General features: G+C 49.9%; 1 protein-coding gene across 1 annotated transcript in view; it reads right to left on the reverse strand.

Annotated features, from left to right (window-relative positions):
* col16a1 (collagen, type XVI, alpha 1) overlaps positions 1–27524 on the reverse strand; it is a 143697-nt gene that overhangs the window by 82637 nt on the left and 33536 nt on the right. Inside the window, 8 exon segments of the mRNA XM_078423060.1 lie at positions 1364–1399; positions 11571–11678; positions 12792–12827; positions 14346–14390; positions 15749–15787; positions 16958–17053; positions 22487–22531; positions 24705–24761. Of these exon segments, the coding sequence (XP_078279186.1) occupies positions 1364–1399; positions 11571–11678; positions 12792–12827; positions 14346–14390; positions 15749–15787; positions 16958–17053; positions 22487–22531; positions 24705–24761 (462 nt within the window).

A 27524-nucleotide genomic window follows, 5' to 3' on the forward strand; every position in this document is an offset into this window, starting at 1 on the left:
GGCCATGGGGATTTATCCGTCTGTATGCACTTGAAGACCACCATCACCTCCTCTTTTGTGACATGGCGATGTGATCAGACGTCGCTGTTCTCTTCCTCAAATTCCTTAGCCTCCAGAACCTTCCCCACAGTAAATTCAGAGGGGATGTGCCACACCACCTGACCTCCATTGAATACCTCCTACCACCTGACCCCTGACCCCAAAACCAGGCGGAGGAGCTGGGATGGGAAAGTTTGTGGATGACACGAAAGTTAGTGGCCTTCTGGACAGTGAAGAAAATTGTCTGAGGCTACACCAGGATATAGATCAGAATGAAAGTTTGGCATTGTGTTGGCAGATGGAATTTAACCCCGACAGTTGCTCTTTTGGAAGTCAAATGTGAATAGGACATATACAGTAAATCATATATCATATCATATATCATATATATACAGCTGGAAACAGGCCTTTTCGGCCCTCCAAGTCCGTGCCGCCCAGCGATCCCCATACATTAACACTATCCTACACCCACTAGGGACAATTTTTACATTTACCCAGCCAATTAACCTACATACCTGTACGTCTTTGGAGTGTGGGAGGAAACCGAAGATCTCGGAGAAAACCCACGCAGGTCACGGGGAGAACGTACAAACTCCTTACAGTGCAGCACCCGTAGTCAGGATCGAACCTGAGTCTCCGGCGCTGCATTCGCTGTAAAGCAGCAACTCTACCGCTGCGCTACCGTGCCAGACTTCAGAAGCCAAGTCCATAGTTCCCAAAACTGGCAACTTAGGTCGATAGGGTGGTGAAGAATGCATCGTGTATGCTTGTGGTCAGAGCACAGGATATACAAGTGGGAGATAATGTTCAACTTTGCAACACCCTTGTTTGGCTGTGCATGTGTGCAGTTTTGGTCAGTACACTGTGGGATGGATGTGATTGTGCTGGAGAGGGTGCAGAAGAAATTCACTGGGTCATTGTCTGAATTAGAGGACCTTAGTTATGGGGAGAGAAGTTTACAAGACGTATATAAATAGACAGATTGATCGTTAAGTACGTCGGCCTCGTTAGTGGAATCAAAACAAAAAAGGCTTAAGGTGAGAGGGAGGAGTTTTAAAAAAGACCCGAGGGTAAGATTTCTGCATAACAAAAGTGGCTGTTATCTGGAACGAGCTGCCAGATGAGGTGGTGAATCCTGATACGTTTAATATATCTAAGAGTCATTTAGAAAGGCACTGTTTAGCCAAGGCATAGAAGGATACACTCGCAATGGAGGTAAAATGGGATTAGTGTGGATGTGAGACAAGGCCAGCATGGATGTGAAGGGCCTGTTTCTGTACTGTGCGGCAGGGATAGAACCTCATTGGGCAGCTGGAAGTCTTACCTTTCTACCCTGCAATCCGGGAGGTCCGGGCACAGCCTAGGACAAAACATGAAAAGATAATTCAATGTCTTGTTACACCTCTCGACATCCTTCAACTCACACGGCCCACACGGCTCACACGGCTCACACTGAAGTCAAGGTGTGTGTGAGTGTACCACCAGCACTGCCCACATTCCCCACATCAACGCCTTCCACGTGGAAACATGTACGGACACAGACATACACTCCCCAAAGAGGCGATGGGTCGCAATCTCAGACAGAGACTGGGACTGATGAATGACAACAGGTTACAGCAGCAACTGAAACAACAGTGATCCCACTACACTGGTACAAGTACAGGAAAGAAGCTTGCTGTGAATTTAGGGGGAGCAGGAGAGACCATGGGAAAATGGAAAGTATCTGTTGCTGGTCTCCTATTAAAGGTGATGGAGCACCCTTCCCACCCCCAACCAATTCCCCCTCCCTCCCTCCCCGCTGATAAATGTCAGCCATCCACAGCACCTGGCACACATCAGCAGCTGCCCTTCTGTCTGACATTTGGCATACCTCTACCCGCTGGCACTCAGAGCTCACCTGGTGCAGGTGAGGCTGTGCCACTGGGGCACGCTCCACTGCCAGCCACACCATTACTCCACCAGCTCTCCTCAGGTCCCCACTCGGCCCAGAATTAAACCTGCAGTGCGTTTGCTGACACGTTGCTCCTGCGACCACGTGGGTTTCCTCCAGGTACTCCGGCTCTTCCCACATCCCAAGGATGTGCGGGATTGCAAGTTAATTGGCCTCTGAGAAGTGCCCCTAATGTGTAGGGGGTGGATGAGAAAGTGGGATAACAGAACCAGTGTGAGCGGGGTAATCGATGGTCGGTATGGACTCGGTGGGCTGAAAGGTCACCTTCTATGCTGTATCACTAAACTAAAGTGAAGTTTATTACTGACCAGGGTATGGCGAATATTGCCAATATTTTAAAGATGATTACTGGGGAAGTTCAGAACTGGCGAGGCTGAGCGGCAAACTAACACTGACGCAGTGTACCACCAGGGATACAATGGTCTTTCAGGTGTCTCTCACTGGGGAAGCTTTACCCAGATCAGGATTCAGTTAAAGTTGGAACAATAACAATTCTATACTAGCAAAAGGAAAATGGCTAGCTATACTGATATCTTAGCATCACGTGTATCCAGCCAAGCTCAACGCGCCAAGACAGGAATAAATATTCCAACTGGAACAGCTAAAAATAACAGCTTTGGGAAGCTCCCCGGCTCGGACTAGTTCAGTGCACTTAGTATCCGCTCACTTCCCTCTGCTCCATCTCAGTTTCATGGACCCATTGGCTCCTCTCCCACCAGTCGCCAAGTTGATGGCCATTACTGTGACCGTCCTGTCCCCATCTCCACTCCGTGCCACTCACCACAGCTTCATCCCACTCCAAGCCACAGCTCTCTTTTCTTTCCCTTCATACCTTGGCTGGTCACCGTCTCACCCAACATCCCCACCCCACCCCACCCTCCCCCTTTCCCCAGCCTCATCCTTCTTCCCCTGTTCCTCAGTCCCATCCCCACCCCACCCGCCCTTTCCCCAGTCCCATCCATATCCCCTCCCCCTTTCCCATCCTCACCCTCCTCCTGTTCCCCAATTCCATCCGCCGCTCCCTCTCTTTCCCCATCCCCTCTGCTCCCTCCCCCTTCCCTACCCCTTTTCCCCACCTCCACCCCTCCTCCTATTGCTCCCCACCTAACCGGCCAGCCCATTCTCCAACCCCCATCCATCTCTGTACTCTACCCAAACACCTCCCATCCCTACCTCGCTGTACCTCATCCTTACCTTCCCTGTACCTCACCTCTACCCACCCCTACCACCACTGTACTCCATCCCCACTCATCTCTCCCCTGTTCCCCAATCTCTATCCACCCCTCACGTCCTCCATCCCCTCTCCCCCCTCCCTACCTTCTACCCCATCTCCACCCCCCCCCCCCATGTCCACCCCCGCACTCCATCCCCACTCCTTCCCTATTTCTCTTCGGCACATTTGGTCGGAATTCTATTAAACTTGGAATAAAAACAATGAAACCTGAGCAATAGGATCATGGCTGGCGTTGCTGACGGCTCTACATCACGGACATCCAGCCAAGTTCAACGTGCCAGAATTGGAGTAAAGCTTCTCTCCTGAGCAGCTAAAAATAACAGGTTTGGAAAGCTTCCAGCGGGGCGGCACTAATCATTCTCTCAGTTTTCCCCCTCTCCATATAAGGTTTCCCAGCACTGCCTTCCTACTGTTGGCCACTCCTTGCCCAATTAATGAATAGCTTTACAGGAAAACTGAACACTTCCCACTGAGGTCCAACAATAACGAGGAAGAAGAAAAAGAAATTGGAGTTCCTCATACTACACAAATAAACCTCTCTGTTAGGGCGTACTGTGATCCTAGTATGTTTTGCCTGGGTCTGGGGCTGTGATGAAAATGTTATTGTAAGGCCAGAATTAGAATCATAGATGTCAGATAGTGACTGGAAAATGCAGTAGGGTGTGGTGTTCTGGAGAACACTGGGACTACCAGAACACGAAGCCACCATCTTCGGTTCTTGCCACAAACTGTTCTCTCTCCATCAAATCCTCTTCCCCCATCCGCCTCTCAAAAGAACAGTACAGCACAGGAACAGGCCCCTCGGCCCATAATGACTGTGCCAAACACTAATCTCCTCTGCCTGCACATGATCCATATCCCGCCATTCCTTGCACTTCCATGTGCCTGTCTGAAAGCCTCTTAAACACCACTATCATCTCTGCCTCCACCATCACCCTGGCACCCACCACTCTGTTAAAAATTCTTGCCTTGCCCATCTCCTTTAAACTTGGCTCCTGTCACCTTAAAGCTATGCCCTTCAGTCTTTGAAATTTCCATCATAGGGAAAATGGATCTGACTGTCTACCTTATCTATGCCTCTCATAATATCAGGTCTCCCCTCAAGCTCCGATGCTCCAGAGAAAACAATCCAAGTCTGATGGCCCCTAATCCAGGCAGAACTTTTCTGTTTTCAGTGGAGGCAGCTTCCCCTCACTCACTTCACAAAGCCCTGATACCTGCAACATCACTCAGCTCAACAGTCCAGGCAGCATTTTTATAAAACTCTTCAGCATCCTCTCCAAAGCCTCCACACACTCCCTGTAATGGGGCGCACAATACTCAAAATGCAGCCTGACCAAAGTTTTATAAATTTGCATTGTGACTTCATGACTCTTGGTTACTAAGACAGTGACTGGAAAACCCAGTACAATATGGAGCAATGTGAAGCAACTAAAGAACACTGGGGCAGCACAACATGAAGCCACCATCTTCTGTTCTTGCCACAAACTATGTCTCTCTCCATCAAAACATTTGCCCACTGTGAACTTGATATAAAAATATGATGTAAGATAGTCAGCATTAGTTTAGTTTAGAGTTTACAGCAGGGAAACTGGCCCTTCGGTCCACACCAACCTGAATTAACTCTACCCTACACATACTAGGGACAATTTTCCTTTAATACAGTCATACCAAGCCAAATAACCTACAAACCTGTACGTCTTCGGAATGTGGGAGGAAACCGGAGATCTCGGAGAAAACCCACGCAGGTCACAGGGAGAACGTACAAACTCCGTACAGACAGCACCCGTAGCCAGGATTGAACCCGGGTCTGTGGCGCTGTAAGACAGTACCGCTACGCCACTGTCCATTTACGCCACTGTGTTGGACCTTGAACACAGCTTCTGTCTCCACGTTCTTTCCATCATCGCCAGACTCTTTAGTAGAACAGCCCGCCTCCCACCATCCTCACTCAGATCCTTATTCACATCCCCAGCCTGGATTCTTGCCTCAGCTACCTCATTCCTTGTCTCCCGTGTAAACTGCTGCTCAAGCCCCACTCACCTAACACCCCGGACTGCATCAGCACACGTGAAGAACTGAACCTCCTGTTTGAACCCCTCCTTGGATCCTGAAACCCTGCCTCCTTTTCCAGCACTACGATTTCCCAAGATCTTGCATTCATCCACAGTTTGTTAACATACAACTGCCCATACACATGTTGGACATGCTGCGCACACTCAAAATTCTGACAATTCTCCCCAAGAGCTCCTTTCCCTCTTCAAGGCCCTTCTTAAAACCCACCATGGCTTTGATCATTTCACCAAGTACCTGCTCAAGTTGCTGGTCATTTCTTTGCCGATCCACGTGAGTAAAGCACCTCGATAGGCTTGATCAGATTAAATCAATACAATAAATTCTATTACCTATCACTTCTATCTGGTACTCAGGAACTCATTTTCCGTTCCAATTATTTTCATAAAATGATTAAAAAAATAAGCAGTCAGCTGTGGTGTCCTTCTGACCGACAGTCTGTGGTTTGCATGTCCCATTATCACTGTGAACTTGATATAAAAATATGATGTAAGATAGTCAGCAGAAACCTCACTGAGGGAGCAGTGTGTACATTCGTCTAACAATGGGGAGCCGATTAACCCATGGCAATCTCGACAGATAAAGTGAAGGGTAGATGAAAGTAGGACACAGAGCAGGACAGTACAGGAACAGGCCCTTTGGCCCACAATGTCTCTGCCGTTCACGATACCAGTGTAACTAATCCCATCTGCCTGCAGAGCTATCTCTCTGTTCACGCCTGTTCATGTGTCTGTCCAACAGCCTCTTAAACGCCACAATTGTGTCTTCTTCCTCACTGCACTCCTTCATGGGCAGAGCGAGGCATTTGTGTGCACAGGGCGTGCCCAACCAACCCATGGGCAAATGGGCACACCGGTGGCTCAGCGGTAGAGCTGCTGCCTTGCAGCACCAGAGCCCCGGATTCGATCCTGATTACGGGTGCTTGGCTGTAAGGAGTTTGTACGTTCTCCCAGTGACCAGCGTGGGTTTTCTCCGAGATCATCGGTTTCCTCCCACATTCCAAAGACATGCAGGTATGTATGTACGTCGATTGGCTTGGTATAAAAATATAAAATTGTCCCTAAGGTATGTAGATAGTATTAATGTGCCAGGATCGCTGGTCAGTGCGGACTTGGTGGACCGAAGGGCCTGCTTCCGCGCTGTACCTCTAAACTAAATCAGCCTGAGTCATGTGTGCAACTGGAGGTGGTGGTGGCGCCCACATTGTCCACCCCTCATCCACCCCTCCATTCACTGCCCCTTCAGTGCACCCTGCCTGGCGAGACCACTCTGCTGTCGATGGTATAAAGTGCCCAACAGAAGAGAGAGGAGATACAATGCCCAATACCCCCTCCGCACCGCAGCCCTTCAACGCTGGCCCCAAAGGTGTGGAGAGACCTTCAGCTCTCCTGGCCCCCGCCTGCACTGGGTACACAAGCCCTGGGTACGACAAGCCCTGGGTACACAAGCCCTGGGTACACAAGCCCTGGGTACGACACAAGCCCTGGGTACGACACAAGCCCTGGGTACGACACAAGCCCTGGGTACGACACAAGCCCTGGGTACGACACAAGCCCTGGGTACGACACAAGCCCTGGGTACGACACAAGCCCTGGGTACGACACAAGCCCTGGGTACGACACAAGCCCTGGGTACGACACAAGCCCTGGGTACGACACAAGCCCTGGGTACGACACAAGCCCTGGGTACGACACAAGCCCTGGGTACGACACAAGCCCTGGGTACGACACAAGCCCTGGGTACGACACAAGCCCTGGGTACGACACAAGCCCTGGGTACGACACAAGCCCTGGGTACGACAAGCCCTGGGTACGACAAGCCCTGGGTACGACAAGCCCTGGGTACGACAAGCCCTGGGTACGACAAGCCCTGGGTACGACAAGCCCTGGGTACGACAAGCCCTGGGTACGACAAGCCCTGGGCACGACAAGCCCTGGGTACGACAAGCCCTGGGTACGACAAGCCCTGGGTACGACAAGCCCTGGGTACGACAAGCCCTGGGTACGACAAGCCCTGGGTACGACAAGCCCTGGGTACGACAAGCCCTGGGTACGACAAGCCCTGGGTACGACAAGCCCTGGGTACGACAAGCCCTGGGTACGACAAGCCCTGGGTACGACAAGCCCTGGGTACGACAAGCAACCCATAACATCCACATGTTTAACTTTAACCTTGCTTTGTCTATTGTCTATTGTCTATTTGCCAATCAACAGAGAAACCTACTCATCTAGTTGGTATTGGTTTATTAATATCACGTGTACCTTGTACGTGATAAGCTTTGTCCAAGTGTTATCCAGTCAAATCATTCAGTACTTAAGCACAATCAAACCATATACAAGTACAACAGATGGTGCAAAGAGAAGAATATCAGCACGCCAAGTATAGAGTTACTGCGTTACAGGTACAGAGAACGTGCAGCTAAAAAGGAAGTGCAAGGGAGGCAATGTGGTAGGTTGGAAGATTGGGACTACATCCTTATCTTATGGGATGACCGTTCAGTAGTCTGATAATAGTGGAAAAGAAGCTGTTCCTGAGTCTGGTGGTACGTGCTTTCAACCTTTTGTATCTTCTGCTGCATGAAGGGGGGGGGTGGGGGGGGGGGTGGGGGGGGGGGGGGAAGACCAGGGTATAAAAGGGCCTGTATTATGTTGGCTGCCTCCCAATGTTCAGATGGAGTCTATAGTGAGGAGTCAAGTCGGGGTGATGGACTGGGCTACATTCACAACTCTCTGAAATTTTGTGTGTAGGAAAGAACTGCAGATGCTGGTTTAAACGGAAGATAGACACAAACATGTTGAACTAACTCAGCGGGACAGGCAGCATCTCTGAAGAGAAGGAATGGGTAATGTTTTGGGTCGAGACCCTTCTTCAGACTGATGCTTTGATTCTCACCTACTTTACTAGAACGTCTCACATACTGGTGCCCAAGAAGAGCACGGTGACCTGCCTCAATGACCACCATCCAGCAGCATTTACATTCACAATAATGAACGGCTTCGAGAGGTTGATTGTGCCGCAAATCAACTCCTACCTCAGAAATGATGTGGACCCACTTCAAATTTGCCCAGTGCCACAACTAGTCAACAGCAGATGTGGTCTCACTGGTTCTCCACCCTGCTCTGGACCCTCTGGATAACAGGGGCACAGACATCCGCCTGCTATGGACTACAACGCAGCATTCAACACTATCATCTCCTCCAAACTCATCACCAAGCACCGAGACCTGAGCCTCGTAACTCTCTTTGCAACTGCATTCTCTACATCCTCATCGGCAGACCTCAGTCAGAGGATCAGTCACAACATCACCTCACTGCCTTTTGCACTAACGTCTTGTTTTACACAATAGACAATAGGTGCAGGAGTAGGCCATTCGGCCCTTCGTGCGAGCACCGCCATTCACCGTGATCATGGCTGATCATTCACAATCAGTACCCCGTTCCTGCCTTCTCCCCATACCCCCTGGCTCTGCTATCATTAAGAGCTCTATCGAACTCTCTCTTGAAGGCATCCAGAGAATTGCCCTCCACTGCCTTCCGAGGCAGAGAATTCCACAGCTTCACAACTCTGAGTGAAAAAGTTCTTCCTCATCTCCATTCTAAATGGCCTACCCTTTATTTTTAAACTGTGGCCCCTGGTTCAGGACTCCCCCAACATCTGGAACATGTTTCCTGCCTCTGAGTTTTTGCTCAATCTTCTTTCTTTTAGTCTTTTAGAATATTAATACAAATGTTACATTTACCTTATGTATAATTTATAAGCAACTTATTTGTGTGTGTGTGTGTGTGTGTGTGTGTGTGTGTGTGTGTGTGTGTGTGTGTGTGTATGTGTGTGTGTGTGTGTGTGTGTGTGTGTGTGTGGTATGTGTGTGCGTGTGTGTGTGTGCGTGTGTGTGTGTGCGTGTGTGTGTGTGTGTGTGGTATGTGTGTGCGTGTGTGTGTGCGTGTGTGTGTGTGTGTCTATGTTCCTGTCACACTGCTGCAAGTAAGATTTTCCTTGTTCCTGTATCTCACTGTACTCTTAGATCTGACAATAAACTGGATTTTATCAGGCAACTGAACGGTCCTCTCACCAGCTTGTGCTGTCCTGACCTCCAATCTAACTCATTAGAGACCTCTGAACTATCTTTAATCAAACTTTATTGAACTTCAATGTTATATATTTGCACTAAATGTTGCACCCTTTATATTTGCACTGTAAATGCCTTGATTGTATTCATGTATCGCCTAAAACTTTGCACTGTATCTCAGTACATGTGACAATGATAAACTAAACTAGACTCAACAGAACAAATACACCATGAACATAATGAGCCAGGACAAGATTTCTGTACACGTGGAAATGTCATTTGGTGGTTTTCATGATCCTTGGCCATCTGGAACATAGCCCCCATAAACGTCAAAGCTTTAATGTTCATCCAGCCTCTAATCAGAATCTCCCTTCCTTCCACCAGCTATTCAAGTTCACAGGCAGCTTGGAAAGTGTGGACAATTTGGTTTTAGTTTTAGAGATACAGCGAGGAAACAGGCCCTTCAAGGCCACCAAGTCTATGCCAACCAGCAATGCTCACACACCAACACTATCCTACACACATTAGGGTTAATTCACAATTATACCTAGCCAATTAACCTACGAACCTGTATGTCATTGGAGTGTGGGAGAAAACTGGAGATGGGGAGATCCTGGAGAAAACCCACACAGGTCACGGGGAGAATGTACAAACTCCTTACAGATAAGGATGTAGTCAGGATCGAACCCGGGTCTCTTTGCTGAACGCCGAGAACTCAAAGACCTTTACAGGTTATTTTCTTAAACACAAATAAGGCTGAACACATTCCCAGTCTCTGCAGTCATTCCTAACTCACTGCTGAACTCATCGTCATGATTGACCTCAGGAAATCCTACAAGTCCAAATATGGAAATCAAATCACCAAATCTTTCCCCTTCATACTCTGCAAAACCCCACTCCCTTAACCCTTCACAATAAAAACCCAGATGGATCAAACATTCCCCATTCGCAAACTACTTGAGTAACTCAGTGTGGGTCCGGCAGCATCTCAGAAGAACATGGAAAGATGACATTTCAGATCGGGACCTTTCTTCAGGCCGACTGTGAAGAGGGGGAGGGTTTGAAACCTGGAAGAGAGGGGGGGGCAGGACAAAGCCGGGCAAGTGATAGGTGGATACAGGTGAAGAGTTTTGATAGGCACATGATTGGACAAAGGCCCAGAGATGAGAAGACAGAAGGTGTGAGATAATAATTGTAAAGTTGCTAGAGGAAGGAGTGTTGGTGGGGGTGGAGAGAAAAGGGAGAAATCGGTGTGAAACTGGGTGGGGCACAGGGAAGAGAGGGGGGGGGCAGGGGCAGAAGGAAAGAAGGGTTGTGGGTCATTCATATGTTCATATTGTGGAGTTGTAAGCTACCCAAGTGGTGCTGTTTAACATTGAATTACCCCAATTTTAGCAAACCTACAAACAACCCTTCCTTTCTTCCTCCCCTCCACCATGCCTCACCTGGAACCACACCTCACCTCCTCCACTCTCCCTGCATTCCTTCCTCGCTTTCCAATTCACAACTCTTCAATTCTTACCTTCTGTCTTTTCATCTCTGGCCTTTGTCCAATTATCTCCCTATCAATACACTCCTTCACCTGTAACCACATATTACCTGCCAGGCTTTGGCCTGACCCTCCTCTCTTCCAGCTTTCTCCCCCACCCCCCATCAGTCTGAGGAAGGGTCCCAACCCAAGTCACCTATTCACACTCTCAAGAGATGCTGCCAGACTCACTGAATTACTCCAGCACTTTGTGTCTTTTTTTTTTGTTTCTCCATTCTCCATTCACTCCTTCAGTGTGGAAGCTCAACGGTCAAAGTCCTTCCCTTTGAACCCCTGTCTTTGGGGAAACAATAGAAGAGAACGAGAGTGATCGCCCTCTGCCTGGGCATAACCAGATCATAAACGAGAGTGATCGCCCTCTGCCTGGGCATAACCAGATCATAAAGGAATGGGAGAGTTTTCCTTTCTCTGATTCCTGGTACACTCTGGTTCACCACTCTGTAACATTATAATTTTATTACAATGTGCCATATAATATTTCTGTAAAGGGCATCATTAATTATAATCAATAACAACGGCAGGTTTCAGGCAATGGTGATCTCTGCAATAAATCTGTGGACGTATAAATGCCATCCTGCATCTTCGGCATATTTAACGTACCAAGTGAGGTTACCAGGCCTCAAACCCACGTATCTCTCGTCCAACAACCAACACTCACCTGCTTCTTGAGCACTGAAGGCTCTGGATTTGTTCCTTGAGAAGCTTTTGGATTTTTCTCAGCCGCTTCTTCCTCTGCTTCCATGGGACAAAGCCCACACTGATCTCCCTGCGGACAAGAGTTGACCGTTACTGCCTCGACCCTTCAACTCACGCTGTTCTGGAGGGTTCAGAACCGGTGGTAAATTTGAGGTGAGAGCGGCAAGAGGTGATGATGGGGAGGGGCCGTTGTCATGGAGAAGGGGAGTGGATGCATGGAGTAAATTACAGGGATTGTTCATGAAAGATAGAACCGGGCTCAGAATTCTCTGGTGCCTGGAGAATGAACTGAATTTGGATCCTCCAAACGCTTCCCCATTATCGTACAACTTATGCGATACTCTTCACACCCTGTCACTGCCAGGGCTCACGTACAAATATGACCCACGGCTGCGCCCCACATTTGCAAGTGTCACCAGTGCACATTTCCACAGGACCCTGGGTCGCAAGAGGCAAGAGGTTTAGGATCTGCTTATCGCCTCTGACTCCTTAGTACAGGCCAAAGGGAGAAATGACCTGAAGACAAAACTCAATGTGCTGGAGTATCTCAGCGGAACGGGCAGCATCCGTGGAGAGTAGAGGCAGGCGACGTTTCGGGTCGGGAACCTTCTTCACATTGAATGCTGAACGTTGAGAAGACTGGAGAACAGGTGACAATGCCTGGCAAGTGATAGGTGGATACATGTGGGGGGGGGTTGATTGGCAGATGGGTGGAGTTAGTGACAAAGGCTCGAGGTGAAAAGGAGGAAAAAGAATGTCAGATAAGGAGAGGAGAGTGAAATGATGGAAAGCTAGAGGTGGAAGAGGACAGGGAAGGGGAAGAGGGGTGGGTCAGTGGGTTAAATGGGCGCCTACCAGAGTGTGGGGTTGGGCACAGGAAAGAGAGTGGGGGGAGGATGGAGGGTTATATAAAAGTGAAGAATTTCATGGCCATACCGTTGTTGTAAGCTACCCAAGCGGAAAGTGTGCTGAGCAAAACTGGATCACAGAAGAGTATAGCACAGAGAGAGGCAATGTGGTCCTTTCAGTCTTTGCCAACATCGAGGATCCCATCTATCTCATCCTCCGCTTATCTCCCACGACTCTCAGTCCCCCCCCCACCCTTAAAGACCCCACCCTGGCATGCACCAATTCTAGGCCCCTTGCCCATTCCCCCTCACCTGTTGGAACCAGAATGACTCACCTTCTCTCCCTTTGGCCCAGGCAGTCCCGGTTGACCCTATCAAAGAGAAGAGACCAAGGTGTGGTGAGAGCCCAGTCTCAGAGGGGACGAGAACCCTTTAAGTACAAACATCCTCCATACTTCCCACTGACGCATGCACTCAGAGTAAAATCACCTTACGATTGAGCTATTCACCAACACACAACAAACACACAAGCCAAAGAACTGGAGGAAATACTTGCAGAAAAAAGGAAATGCAGATGCTGGTTTACAAAAAAATACATAAAGTACTGGAGTAACTCAGCGGTTCAGACTGCATCTCAGGAGAGCATGGATAGGTGACTTTACAGGTTGGGACCCTGATTTCAGGTTGGGAAGATGGAAAACACACAAAAAGCTGGAGTAACTAATCAGGACAGGCAGCATATCTAGAGAGAAGGAATGGGTGACGTTTCGGGTCAAGACCGTTCTTCAGACAAGATAGAAATATTTGCATCATCTTGCTCATGGTTTGAAATATTTGTGTCCACCTACTGTCAATGTCCCACCCATCAGATGATTGGGGCAGGCTCGTCCTGTCAGGTTGACCCAAATGTCGATGATGTCTCCTTGGGCATTTCGCATTCACGATGGCACCTTCAACTTGAAGGTGAGATTTGGGGTAAAGGATCAAGACCTTCAACCTTGTCATCCAAACCCCCCACCCTGCAGCCCTCTCTTTCACTTCTCCTCAGTTGCCATGGATTACTCAATGGCAGGAAACAAGATGGCAGTTCTGGTGAAGGGTCAGTCGCCTGAGGCTTTGACTGTATCTTTCTCCACAGACGCTGCTCAACCAGCTGAGTATCTCTAACACAAGGTTCGGGAGGAAATCAGCGGATCAGGCAGTGTCTATGTAGGAGTCACCAGAGAGGCGACATCTCAACGTTCGTCCCAGCTGTTTCCAGACAACTAAACAGTCCTCTCATCAACTAGGGTCCAGTCATGACCTCCCATCTACCTCATTGGAGACCTATCTTTAATCGGACTTTATCTTGCACTAAATGTGGTACCCTTTATCATTTATCCCTGTACTGTGGACAACTTGATTGTAATCATGTGCAGTCTTTTCTTTGACTGCGTAGCACACAAACAAAAGCTTTACACTGTGCCTCGGCAAACGTGACCAAAATAAACTAAAGTAAAGGTTTTGGGACGTGACCCCCACGCCTGCAGTTCCTTGTGTCTTGAACACACTTTGTTTCACAATCCTGCAGCGGGCTGCGTGCAGATTGGATCGAGAGGCAGGTCCCTTCTTCACCATTGGATCAAAATGACCATCGACAGCAAGGGAAGACTTTCGGCCCACTGTGTCCCTCCTGCTGCCAGCCCTTTCTTGAGAGCTTGGAAAGGCCATCTCCCCACCTCTCTGTGTTTGGTGTTAAGCACTGACGCCCACAGAACATCATCCACTGACAACCCTCCCTCTGTTTGTCCCGACGGAGTGTCCCACCCACACGCTGCTTGCTGTGGTTCTCCTTGCCCATGGGGAGCCCCACCCGTTTCCCCACACGGTCCTGCAAACACCTTCCTCACCTGTTTTCCGGGGACACCTCCAGGGCCAGGATCTCCGTCGACGCCCTACACAACACAGGGACAGGAGGAGGTGAGAAGATGGAGGTTAGCAGCTCCATCACAAGACCACAGCTGCCGTGTAACGAAGACCCTTTCAGAGAGTCCCAGATGGGCAGGACCATGACCTATGTCTGCAGCTCATCCACCTTTCCTGATCTGGGACCGACAGTAATCCCACAGGTTTGCCCAAGGATCCATCCTGACTTCACCCACTCACCTGCAGAGTTGCTTAAGTAGGCTGAACACTGAGGTGTTGGTTCAAATTTAGACCCCAGTGTTGAAGACAAGAGTCATAGACTCACACGGCATTGAAGTAGGCCCTTCGGCCCAACAACTCTGTGCCAGCCATCAAGCACCCACTGAAAGTGATCCCATCATAACTGGGTGTCAGAGGTTATGGGAGAAGGCGGTAGAATAGGGTTAGGAGGGAGAAATAGAACAGCCATGATTGAATAGCGGTTTAGACTTGTGTTTCTTTGGCCCATCAAGTCTAATCCGCCATTCAATCATGGCTGATCTATTTCTTTGGGATACAATAGGGAACGAGAGTGATCGGTCAAAGGACCGAATTCTACTTCTATTCCTTATAACCTTATTATTACCTTGCCCCGATTGTCCCACTCTCCAGGGACAATTTACAGTGTCCAATTAAATTTCCAGGGATGCGTGGGGTAGAAACCCATGTAGTCACAGGGGGAACGAGCAAACTCCGCATAGACAGTGCTGAGGGTCAGGATTGAACCCGGGTCTCTGGCGCTGTGAGGCAGAGGCTCTACCAGCTGTGCCACCGGCCGCCCTGTATCCACGGCAGGGTGTTGATGTTACACTGAGGTATTCACTAGTTCCGATGTCCATCACTTGCTGGATCACTGTGTTCCCCCGCCCGGCACATTTCACAACTATACCACCCACACCCACACTCCCCACTCCCAGACACTGATCGGCCTCACCCACTATCCCCACGGGTCCCCGCTGGTCTCCTGCCCCTGACGTGCCGATCAGTGGCCAACCAGTTTGCTCCTTCCTTGCACATCTGTGCAGCACACCCTCTCCCCCACTTCCTGCCAACACCGCAGCACCAGACAACACTGCCCCCCAGCATCTGCCCACACACACCAAGACTCTCAGAGTTGTTTAATGTCACTCCCCAGATGCTCATATCAGTGGCTGGGAAGTCAATCCTCCCTCCCTGGAGACCTGGATGGTTCTGGAGAGGACAGAAGGCAGCCAGATGGGCAGTGGAGTTGTGCCAGGCAATCATGCCCAGGGGGTAGAAGGACAGAGGGAAAGGCAGGGGGACGGAGGACAGAGGGATGGATGGTCGCCCTTTGACGTGCCGAGCCCCACAAGTCCGAGAAACTCACCGGGTCTCCCTTTGGTCTGGGTGAACCTCCTGGTTTTCCCTTTGGGATATAAAAGGAAACAACTATCAGAACTGCAGACCAATAACTAACGGTCAAACTGCCTGGAGGACTGGCATGATGGGCAGGATGAGGGCATGACGGGCAGGGTGAGGGCATGACGGGCAGGATGAGGGCATGATGGGCAGGGTGAGGGCATGACGGGCAGGATGAGGACATGATGGGCAGGATAAGGGCAGGGTGGGCAGGTTGAGGGCATGATGGGCAGGTTGAGGGCATGATGGGCAGGGTAAGGGCATGATGGGCAGGATAAGGGCAGGATGAGGGCATGATGGGCAGGGTGAGGGCATGATGGGCATGATGGGCAGGGTGAGGGCATGATGGGCAGGATGAGGGCATGATGGGCAGGATGAGCAGGGTGAGGGCATGATGGGCAGGGTGAGGGCATGATGGGCAGGGTAAGGGCATGATGGGCAGGATGAGCAGGGTGAGGGCATGATGGGCAGGATGAGGGCATGATGGGCAGGATGAGCAGGATGAGGGCATGATGGGCAGGGTGAGGGCATGATGGGCAGGATGAGGGCATGATGGGCAGGGTGAGGGCATGATGGGCAGGATGAGGGCATGATGGGCAGGGTGAGGGCATGATGGGCAGGGTGAGGGCATGATGGGCAGGATGAGCAGGGTGAGGGCATGATGGGCAGGATGAGGGCATGATGGGCAGGATGAGGGCATGATGGGCAGGGTGAGGGCATGATGGGCAGGATGAGGGCATGATGGGCAGGGTGAGGGCATGATGGGCAGGATGAGGGCATGATGGGCAGGATAAGGGCAGGATGAGGGCATGATGGGCAGGGTGAGGGCATGATGGGTAGACGCACAGAAAGGGGTTCTGAGGGGAGAGTGCAGGAGATGCTGGGGGATGTTGGGAGGGGGGGAGGAAGGGAGAGCCTGGACAGTACCCATGAGAATCAATATGGTCACCATACACCCACCCCGTGCTCTGACTGCCCCACATGCATCTGCCCCACAACTAATGGTGGGTGGGGGGAGCATTGATAGATCACACAGCTGGCCCGTGCTCTCTGCCCTCCCCACCCACACCATCGATTGATCGCCAACATCCCACGCATCAGGACTGGTGTGCTTTAGTTGCCCCCCCCCCCTCCCACCACCCCCCTCCCCCTGTGCAATCCTGCATGAGACACTCACCGGTTTTCCTGGAATTCCTACCCCCGGAGTTCCCGGTGATCCCGGTGATCCCGACTCTCCGGCAAGGCCCTCTGGTCCCACGGGGCCCGGATCTCCCTGCGGCACAGAACAGACAGGTTCAGTAACAGCACGATCGACCATGCAGGTAGACTGAGCGGCAGAGAGGGTGTGCAGTCGGCCTGCCTTCACAGCTCAGGGCACCGAGTACAAATGTCAGGAAATCATGATGCAGCTCCAGAGGACTTTGTAGACACAAGGTACTGGAGTAACTCAACGGGTCAGGCAGCATCTCTGGAGAGAATGGACAGATGACAATTTGGGTCTAGACCCTTCAGCAGAGTGAGAGTCAGGGGCAAGGGAAACTAGAAGTATAAAAAGATCAGAACAAATCAGAGCCGGCACGGATGACCAAGCACAGGAGCCCACAATGGTCCATTGTTGGCTGTGGAAGTGGTGATAGGGTTAGGCTGCATTTTGAGTATTGCGTGCAGTTCTGATCGCCCCGTGGCATCGAGGATGTGAAAGCTTTGGAAAGGGTAGAGGAGGTTTACCAGAATTATGCCCGCATTAGGAGGAATCAGCTACACAGAGAGGATGGACAGACTTGGATTGTCTTCTCTGGAATGTCAGAGGTTGCAAAGTGACCTGATAGAATAGTATATAGAATTACGAGGCATAGATAGGGTAAACAGCCAGAATCTTTATCACAGGAGGAAAATATCAAATGGTGGAAGGCATAGATTTAAGGTGAGACGGGCAAAATGTAAAGGAAATGTGCAGGGTGAGTATAATCACAGAGTGTGAAAAGTGCCTGGAACACTCTGGCAGGGGTTGTTTTTGAGGCAGATATGACAGTGGCATTTAAGACACTTTTGGATAGACTCATTGTAATGCAGGGAATGGAGGGTTATGGGTTATGTGCAGACAGGTAAGTGTTGGTCTTGGCATCATGTTCAGCACAGATATCGTGGGCCAAAAGGCGTGTTCCTGTGCTGTACTGTTCTGTGTTCTACGCCTGCCACAAATAGTAAGGTTCACCAGTGCCTGAGCTGCAGATTGTACAGCCACAGTTGAACAAGGAGCTCAGTGAGAGAGTGGAGGCAGCATCAAGGATTACTGCTAAAAGCAAAACCCCTCGGTGGAAGGGTCACACATTGGCATGGTCGCAAGGTTGGTTGGTACAGCAAACTGATAGTGGGAATAAATGAGTTTTTTTACCAGGTTGGCAACATACAATGAGTGGTGTATCACATGGAATGGTGAAGGGGCAGCAACGTTCTACAATTTATATTCTTGGCTGGATAAAGGCCCTGAAAGTAGACATTGTACTGATGACACAAAGGAAGGTAAGAAAGTAACTTGTGAAAAGGACATGAGCTTACAGAGGGATGTGGATATGCTGGGCAAAGATCTGGGAGATGGAGTTTAATGTAGAAAAATGTCAAATAGTCCATTTTGCAAGAAGTGAAAAAGAGGCAGACAATATAACCCAGTGAAAGGTTTCAGAACTCTGGAGGCAGCAGGATCTGGTGGCCTGGTCCAAGATAGGGCATCATGCAAGTACAGACATTGATTTGGAAAGCTGATGCACCAGGGTGGAGGCACATGGAGGCCCACCAGCAATAGGAACTCCTCGGAGCCCGGCACCGTCCCCACCGGGGAACATGTCACCATCTAAACTCAAATCCTTTTGTAATGGTATGTTGGCATTCATAGCAAGAGGATTTGAGTTTAGGAGCAGGGAGATTCTGCTGCAGTTGTACAGGGCCTTGGTGAGACCGCACCTGGAGTATTGTGTGCAGTTTTGGTCTCCTAACCTGAGGAAAGACGTTCTTGCCTTAGAGGGAGTACAGAGAAGGTTCACCAGATTAATCCCTGGGATGGCGGGACTTGCATATGAGGAAAGACTGGATAGACTGGGCTTGTACTCGCTGGAATTTAGAAGACTGAGGGGGGATCTTATAGAAACATATAAAATTCTTAAGGGGTTGGAGAGGCTAGATGCGGGAAGATTGTTCCCGATGTTGGGGGAGTCCAGAACCAGGGGTCACAGCTTAAGGATAAGGGGGAAGTATTTTAGGACCGAGATGAGAAAACATTTCTTCACACAGAGAGTGGTGAGTCTGTGGAATTCTCTGCCACAGAAGGTAGTTGAGGCCAGTTCATTGGCTATATTTAAGAGGGAGTTAGATGTGGCCCTTTTTGCTAAAGGGATCAGGGGGTATGGAGAGAAGGCAGGTAAAGGCTACTGAGCTGGATGATCAGCCATGATCATATTGAATGGCGGTGCAGGCTCGAAGGGCCGAATGGCCTACTCCTGCACCTATTTTCTATGTTTCTATCTGGGTGCGGGTCCTGGAGCTCCTGGTCCAGCAGAGTAATGGGGACATCTCCACCAGGACCCAAACACTACCAGACCAGAGGGGACATCTCCACCAGGACCCAAACACTCCCACAGCAGTAGAGACATCTTCAGCAATGGCAGAAACATTTCCAGAGCCTTGGGGACACCTTCACCAGCGGGTGAAACATTTCCAGAGCTGGAGTGGGTGTTAACTGTCGATTTCGCCAGTGACTCGCACAGCCCGCGACTGAATCAAAAGAGGCTGGGGTATGACAATCCCCGGACACAAGGGGCTCAGACAAGGAACCCAAGGGAACACTGACCAGTGCAGGAAGGTAGATATCAGGAGAGATCGACTGAATCAGCAGTCATTTGTGGATTGATGAGGAGAAAACCAGCATGAATGTTTCAAATGTGAATCAGGATTAACTACATTCAAATAATATTTTGATGATGCATCTTCTCAGAGAGACAAAGAAGCACAAATAGGGTGAATCGTCAATAAGGGAGGTGGAAATGTAGCACCCAATAAGCCAAAAGAATAATAGAATAATCTATTCTAGCAGGAACAACATGCACAGAATGTTGAATACGTGACAGGAAACAATGGGTAATATTGAAGGCTGGGTTCCAGCTGGGGGGAAGTGGACAGTGGACATCACAAGACAGTGGACAGTGGACAGTGGACATCACAAGACAGTGGACATCACAAGACAGTGGACAGTGGACATCACAAGACAGTGGACAGTGGACATCACAAGGCAGTGGACAGTGGACAGTGGACATCACAAGACAGCGGACAGTGGACATCACAAGACAGTGGACAGTGGACATCACAAGACAGTGGACAGTGGACAGTGGACATCACAAGACAGTGGACAGTGGACATCACAAGACAGTGGACAGTGGACAGTGGACATCACAAGACAGTGGACAGTGGACAGTGGACATCACAAGACAGTGGACAGTGGACATCACAAGACAGTGGACAGTGGACATCACAAGACAGTGGACAGTGGACATCACAAGACAGTGGACAGTGGACATCACCAGGAGTTGGCACAAGACTACAGGTTTCCTTGATATATATTAATGACTGATGGTGCACAATTGACACAGAGCAAGCAAGCAGTGTGAACTGCGAGGAGCATATAAATAGGCTCCCTGGAGTTGTAGATGGAGCTGTGGAAAGAGCCGGTGGATGACAGAGGGTATTTAATGCTAGAATCATGAAACTGCAGATGTTGGTTTACAAACAAAAGTCCTGGAGTAACTAAACAGATCAGGCAGCATCTCCGGAGAACATGGATAGGCGACGTTTCAGGTCGAGCCCCTTCTTCAGACTATTGGTCGAAAGAATCTCAGCATTTCTACAAAGGGGTGCATGAAGCAAGCAATCCTGGGTTCTATCTACACTGTTCACTGTTCGTCGGAAGGTCAAAGGCACTTTCGGAAAGTGCGTGTGGGATCCGAGCTTTAGAAGTAGAAATATAAAGGCAGGAGCATTTTTTTCTCCGGAGCGTTGAAGGTTGAGGAGAGCCGACAGAAGTATATATAGTTTGTAGCTTAATTGGCTGGGTAAATTTTAAAAAAGATCGTCCCTAGTGTGTGTGGGATAATGTTACTATGCGGGGCTCACTGGTTGACGCAGACCTGATGGGCCGAAGGGCCTGTACCTAGTGTGAGTGGGATAATGTTACTATGCGGGGCTCACTGGTTGACGCAGACCTGATGGGCCGAAGGGCCTGTACCTAGTGTGAGTGGGATAATGTTACTATGCGGGGCTCACTGGTTGACGCAGACCTGATGGGCCGAAGGGCCTGTACCTAGTGTGAGTGGGATAATGTTACTATGCGGGGCTCACTGGTTGACGCAGACCTGATGGGCCGAAGGGCCTGTACCTAGTGTGAGTGGGATAATGTTACTATGCGGGGCTCACTGGTTGACGCAGACCTGATGGGCCGAAGGGCCTGTACCTAGTGTGAGTGGGATAATGTTACTATGCGGGGCTCACTGGTTGACGCAGACCTGATGGGCCGAAGGGCCTGTACCTAGTGTGAGTGGGATAATGTTACTATGCGGGGCTCACTGGTTGACGCAGACCTGATGGGCCGAAGGGCCTGTACCTAGTGTGAGTGGGATAATGTTACTATGCGGGGCTCACTGGTTGACGCAGACCTGATGGGCCGAAGGGCCTGTACCTAGTGTGAGTGGGATAATGTTACTATGCGGGGCTCACTGGTTGACGCAGACCTGATGGGCCGAAGGGCCTGTACCTAGTGTGAGTGGGATAATGTTACTATGCGGGGCTCACTGGTTGACGCAGACCTGATGGGCTGAAGGGCCTGTACCTAGTGTGAGTGGGACAATGTTACTATGCGGGGCTCACTGGTTGACGCAGACCTGATGGGCTGAAGGGCCTGCACACGCTCTGTATCTCTAAACTAAAGTAAACTAAACTAAAATTATGCGAGACACAGATATGTAGAACATTTTTCCCCAAGGTAGAATTGTCAAAGACTAGAGGGCATAGCTTTATGGTGAGAGGGGATGCTTAAAGGAGACGCGAGGGGCAGGTTTTTCACACAGAGGGTGGAGGGTGCCTGGAACGTGCTGCCAGGGGTGGTGGTGGAGGCAGATGCAACAGTGATGTTTAAGAAGCTTTTAGAGAGACATGTGGATATGCAGGGAATGGAGCGACATGGATCATGTACAGGCAGAGGAGATTAGTTTAACTTGTTCAGCACCGACATGGGTCTTGGATACCGGGAGATGGGAGGCTGATCCAATGGCAACATCTCTTCGGGTGAATCAATGCTCAAACTAAAAAAAGTGCAGGGCTGCAGGGAGAGGAGGGGAAGTGGAGCTAACAGAATTGATGGGGAATGGCCTTCTTGCCATTTGCAGAGATTGCGTGATTATTACTGACATTTAACTTATCTACAGCTCAGTCAGGGTAATTAAATACAACTCCTGTCAGTTGTCGTGATCACTTTTTATCACAACAAATTCCTTTCCGCATATCTCAGAACAAATTATTTTCCCGTTTGCCTGCAGCTCTTCCGTGAAGAGAATTGGCCCGTCAAGATCAAAGGTCAGCATCCCCCTTCAGGGCCCAACCACCAACTCCACTGGACACCTCTGGAAGCGATTGAAGGCGACAGCGCGGAGGATTAGTGGCAAACCTTAGTGCCCTTCGGCCCAATGATGCACTTCTCTCCTGGCTTCCCCTGGGAAAACAAAAATACCAAACAAAGAGGGTTAGCAAGCCAATGAAGAACCAAGGTGCAAGCCCAGGCCTGGGATCCTTTGCGTAACAATTACACCCAGTGAGGGATGGAGACGGCTCTTTCCGAATACTCAGCTCAGCATCCACGGTGCCAACACGCTGGAGGGTGTATGCACCCGTGTAGCTCCACGGTTAGTGCTCCCTGGGTGGAACGGCACCTCCTGGAGAAGCCTCAGCAGCTTCCAGCTCTGCCCAGGGTCACCGAGGTCCCGGCACGGACAGGAATGTCCACTTGTACCGTCACATCCCACCGGTGTCTCCACTCCTGATGTCCCCCCTCCCTCCGGATCCAGACCCAGACCTTCAACACTCCACACAGTCGCCCAACCCTCTCCTTCTGCTCCAGTTTGCTGTCAAAGTTATTTCTGCCTCAGCAACGTCCCACCAATAGACAATAGACAATAGGTGCAGGAGTAGGCCATTCAGCCCTTCGAGCCAGCACCGCCATTCAATGCGATCATGGCTGATCACTCTCAATCAGTACCCCGTTCCTGCCTTCTCCCCATACCCCCTCACTCCGCTATCCTTAAGAGCTCTATCCAGCTCTCTCTTGAAAGCATCCAACGAACTGGCCTCCACTGCCTTCTGAGGCAGAGAATTCCACACCTTCACCACTCTCTGACTGAAAAAGTTCTTCCTCATCTCCATTCTAAATGGCCTACCCCTTATTCTTAAACTGTGGCCCCTTGTTCTGGACTCCCCCAACATTGGGAACATGTTTCCTGCCTCTAATGTGTCCAATCCCCTAATTATCTTATACGTTTCAATAAGATCCCCCCTCATCCTTCTAAATTCCAAAAACATGGAAGTTACTTGGATGGGACACAAAGGCTCCAGCACCCATCTCACACTCCCTCCCTCGACATGAACAGCCATGCTGGCACAAGGTAGATGTATGTGCACCGGCCGCCATCTTGGTATGTTCAGCACCTATGTTATTCCCCTATACACGCGTAACGCAATCAAATTCCCAGACCAATTAATATAATATCTACACAGCTCAGATGATGAGATTATATTTTGTACTGGAGCAATTTGTTGACTGGCTTTTCTACAGTGTAAAACTGCAATGAGGTTTAGTTTAGAGAAACATCTTTGGGATGTGGGAGAAAACCGGAGCACGCGGAGGAACCCCACGTGATCATAGGAAAAATGTGCAAACTCCACACAGACAGCACCCGAGGTGAAGAGGTAGTTGAGGCAGGTAGTATAACAACATTTGAAAGACACCTGGATGGGTACATGGATGGGAAAGGTTTAGAAGGATATGGGCCAAATGGGAAAGGCCAGTGACACAACCAGCACTCCACACAAGGTCCAGCACTGGATGTGGGCGACGGCCACATGCCAACAGTGTGCCATCTGTACCTGCATACAGGTCAAGGCGTGCATTTACCAGGAGATCAAACCCAGCAGGAACTTCCACCCCTCACCGATGTAGACACTAGAAACGTCAGACAGCAGTTTCTCAAACAGGTTGGCTCAGTCTCGGCCAAACAATCAGTATTATGACGCACAGCACTTGGGCTATGTGCAAGTTCTATATTGTTGAAATAATTCATCTGTAATCATTGCCTTTCATCCTGTCATCTTTGCCCTTCTGTTTCATATTATTTGAAAAAACAAATAGGTGCAATAAAGGTCAACTGTATTTCCTGATCAGTTGCATTTCGTCTGATTTACAACGTGTTACAAAAGGACAATAATTGCTGGAGTAATTTAGCGGGTCACAGCAGATTGGGGGGGTGGGGGGGGAGAAAGCTGGAAAATGGGAGAAGAGGACAAAGCATGGCAGGTAATTGGTAGACACAGACAAGGGGGGTTGATAGGCAGATGGTTGGAACAAGGGACAAAGATAAGATGGAAGGAAGGTGTGAGACAGATTGAAGATTTGTGGATTGTAAAGCACTGTATCTCTAAACTAAACTAAACTCTTGAGATAAACAGATTTCAAACTGCTCGTCTTATATTTTTCAGAATTTCCTGCCTCACTCTCCCTCCCCCAATCCCCACTGGACACTCTGAAATAAGCCAGCCCTTATTTAAATACGTGCCCCAATGCCGTTTCGTGTGCGGAGTTTTTGAACAATGTAAGGATTGCTTGGAATACTCACATCTCTGCCCGGGGAGCCGGTCAGTCCCGAGATTCCCGGCTCACCCTTCTGCCCTTTCTGTCGAGACAAAAAGAAAATTACTCAAATTGGAAACTGTGAAATGCAGGTCCCAAGGCAAAGTTAGTTTCATTTCCACAGGCGATGAGTGAGTGAGTGAGTGAGTGATAGAGTGATAGAGTGATAGAGTGAGTGAGTGAGTGAGTGAGTGAGTGAGTGAGTGAGTGAGTGAGTGAGTGATGGAGGGAGGGAGAGAGGGAGGGCAACCATTCTGCAGCCATTGTGACTGAGAGACGGTGCGGTGAATGGAGTGGACCAGAACTGCAACGACTGTATGTCCACCCAGAGCTCACAGGTATAGGTCCAGTCAACCGGTCAACAGCCAAGCTGCAATCACAGGTACAGTCACACACACCACAGTCGCAGGTACAAGTACAGTCAAACATCCCGCAGTTACAGGTACTGGTACAGTCACCCAGACAACAGCCACACCGCCTTGATACAGGTAGTCACTGGTACAGGCACACACACACACCACATTCACAGGTACAGGCACACACACACACCACATTCACAGGTACAGGCACACACACACACACACACACACCACATTCACAGGTACAGACACACATACCAGTCACAGGTTCAGGCACACACATGTGGGTTGTGGCGCTGTGATACAACAGCTCTACTGCTGTGCCATCATGCTGTTTTGGTTTAGTATGAAGTTTATATTCTGAATAAAGTTTATTTTTGAAGTAATGAGAAACTGTGAGTGGGAAATAGACCTGCCTGTCCCATCTCTAGAACATTTATATCGAGTTAACAAAGCTTTGCGGAGCTTATTGTTAAAGGCTGCAGCAGAGGGCAAAGATGTAACTGAGCTGCCCACCTCGCTGCAAGCCCCACTATCCTGACTTTGATCCATTCCCAACATCTTTCAATTTCTGCTTCAGCGATGCAGCCAACTCTATCCCTGCCTGGCCTCCCCAGAGTCTCATTGTGAAAACATCTGCATGCTTGGCAGTCAGCCACGAAGTTAATGACTTCCACACAGAGGGAGGGAGGGAGGGAGGGCCGACTCCCCAAAGCTTCTGAAGTGTGGGCGAGGAAACTCAGCCCTTGTAGCAGAGTCACGAACATGCATGTCCGCACAGCTGACCGATACGGGTCTCGGCCAATTGGACTCAGGTCTGTAGTGAGGCTGGGCCGGTTGGTGGGGGGCCTTGTGACACCCCCGTGTCCCCTGGAACAAGGAGATGTCTGTGTCATCAGCGACCACTGCTGATCTGACTGAACGGGCAGTTCACAAGGCCAAGACATTAAAGCGCAGATGGACTGGTTCTTGATAAGGGTGTCAATGGTTACAGGGAGAAGGGAGGAGAAAGGAGTTGAGAGCGAAAAAAATACATCAACCATGGTCGAATGGTGGAGCAGACTCGATGGGCCGAATGGCCTAATTCTGCTCCTATGTCTTTTGGTTATCACATGGTCAGGACTCAGAGTCATAGAATCTTACAGCATGGAGACAGGTCCTTCGGCCTAACTTGCCCACTCTGACCACCATGCCCCATCTACACTAGTTCCACTTGGCTGTGAGTGTTCCCAGCCTGACCTTCTGAACGGCAACCACTGTCTCAGCCATCCCTAGAAATCACTCAACAATGTAACGCCACCGACCACCTCACCATAGAACGGGCTCCAGGCTGGGTAGGAAAATAACTGCAGATGCTGGTACACATCGAAGGTATCACAAAATGCTGGAGTAACTCAGCAGGTCAGGCAGCATCTCTGGGGAGAAGGAATGGGTGACGTTTCGGGTCGAGACCCTTCTTCAGACTGATGGGCTCCAGGCTGGTGTGATTTGGGGTGAATGACTTGCATCAAATTATCACACGAGGAAACACCTTAGAGCCTTACTGATAAACACCTCAGGTCAGTGGTAGATATCCACATACCTACAGTGCCCGAGGTAGGCTCCATACCAGGAAGGCTCTCCTCCACATTATGGACCCACAGGTTGGATTTCAAGACCGACAGGTTTGAATTCATTTCTGTCTCTCCCTCAGAGACCGAAAAATTACAACCTCTGGCAGATTATTGCAAACAAATGCACAAACTGCAGGCTGCCCCACCAGTGTGTGAGACACCTTCACACAAGGAACTGCAAATGCACAAACTGCAGGCTGCCCCACCAGTGTGTGAGACACCTTCACACAAGGAACTGCAGATGCTGGTTAACAAAAAAAAGGCACAAAGTGCTGGAGTAACTCAGCAGGTCAAGAGAGGAGTCTGAAGAAGGGTCCTGACCCAAAACATTGCCTATCCATACTCCAGCACTTTGTAGCTTTGTTTTGTAAAACATGTTCAATTGCTCACCAGACGGTCTAGTGTCAGTCAGTTGATAATGAACTATAAAGGACACAAAGTGCTGGAGTAACTCAGCGGGTCAGGCAGCATCTCGGGTGAACAAGGACAGGTGATGTTTCAGGATCAGACTCTTCTTCAGGCTGATTGTCGGTGTAGGGGGGAGTGGGTGAAGAAAGCTAGAAGAGGGGAGCGGCAAGACAAAGCTTGGAAGGTAATAAATGCAAGCAAGGGGGGGGGGGGTGGTTAATAGGAAGATGGTTGGAACAAATGCCAGAGATAAGAGCAGAAGGTGTGCGAGGGAACTGAAGGGTTGAAAATTGCAAAGCTACGAAGCTAGAGGGAGGAAAGTAGCGGGGGGGGGGGGGGGGGAGGGGGGTGTGGGAGTCTAGTTGGGGCAGAGGAGGGGGGAGGAAGGAAAGGGGGTGGTAGGAAGTAGGAAGGTAGCTAAAATTG

This window comes from Rhinoraja longicauda, chromosome 27 (genome assembly GCF_053455715.1).
Source record: "Rhinoraja longicauda isolate Sanriku21f chromosome 27, sRhiLon1.1, whole genome shotgun sequence".
Lineage (NCBI taxonomy): Eukaryota > Metazoa > Chordata > Chondrichthyes > Rajiformes > Arhynchobatidae > Rhinoraja > Rhinoraja longicauda.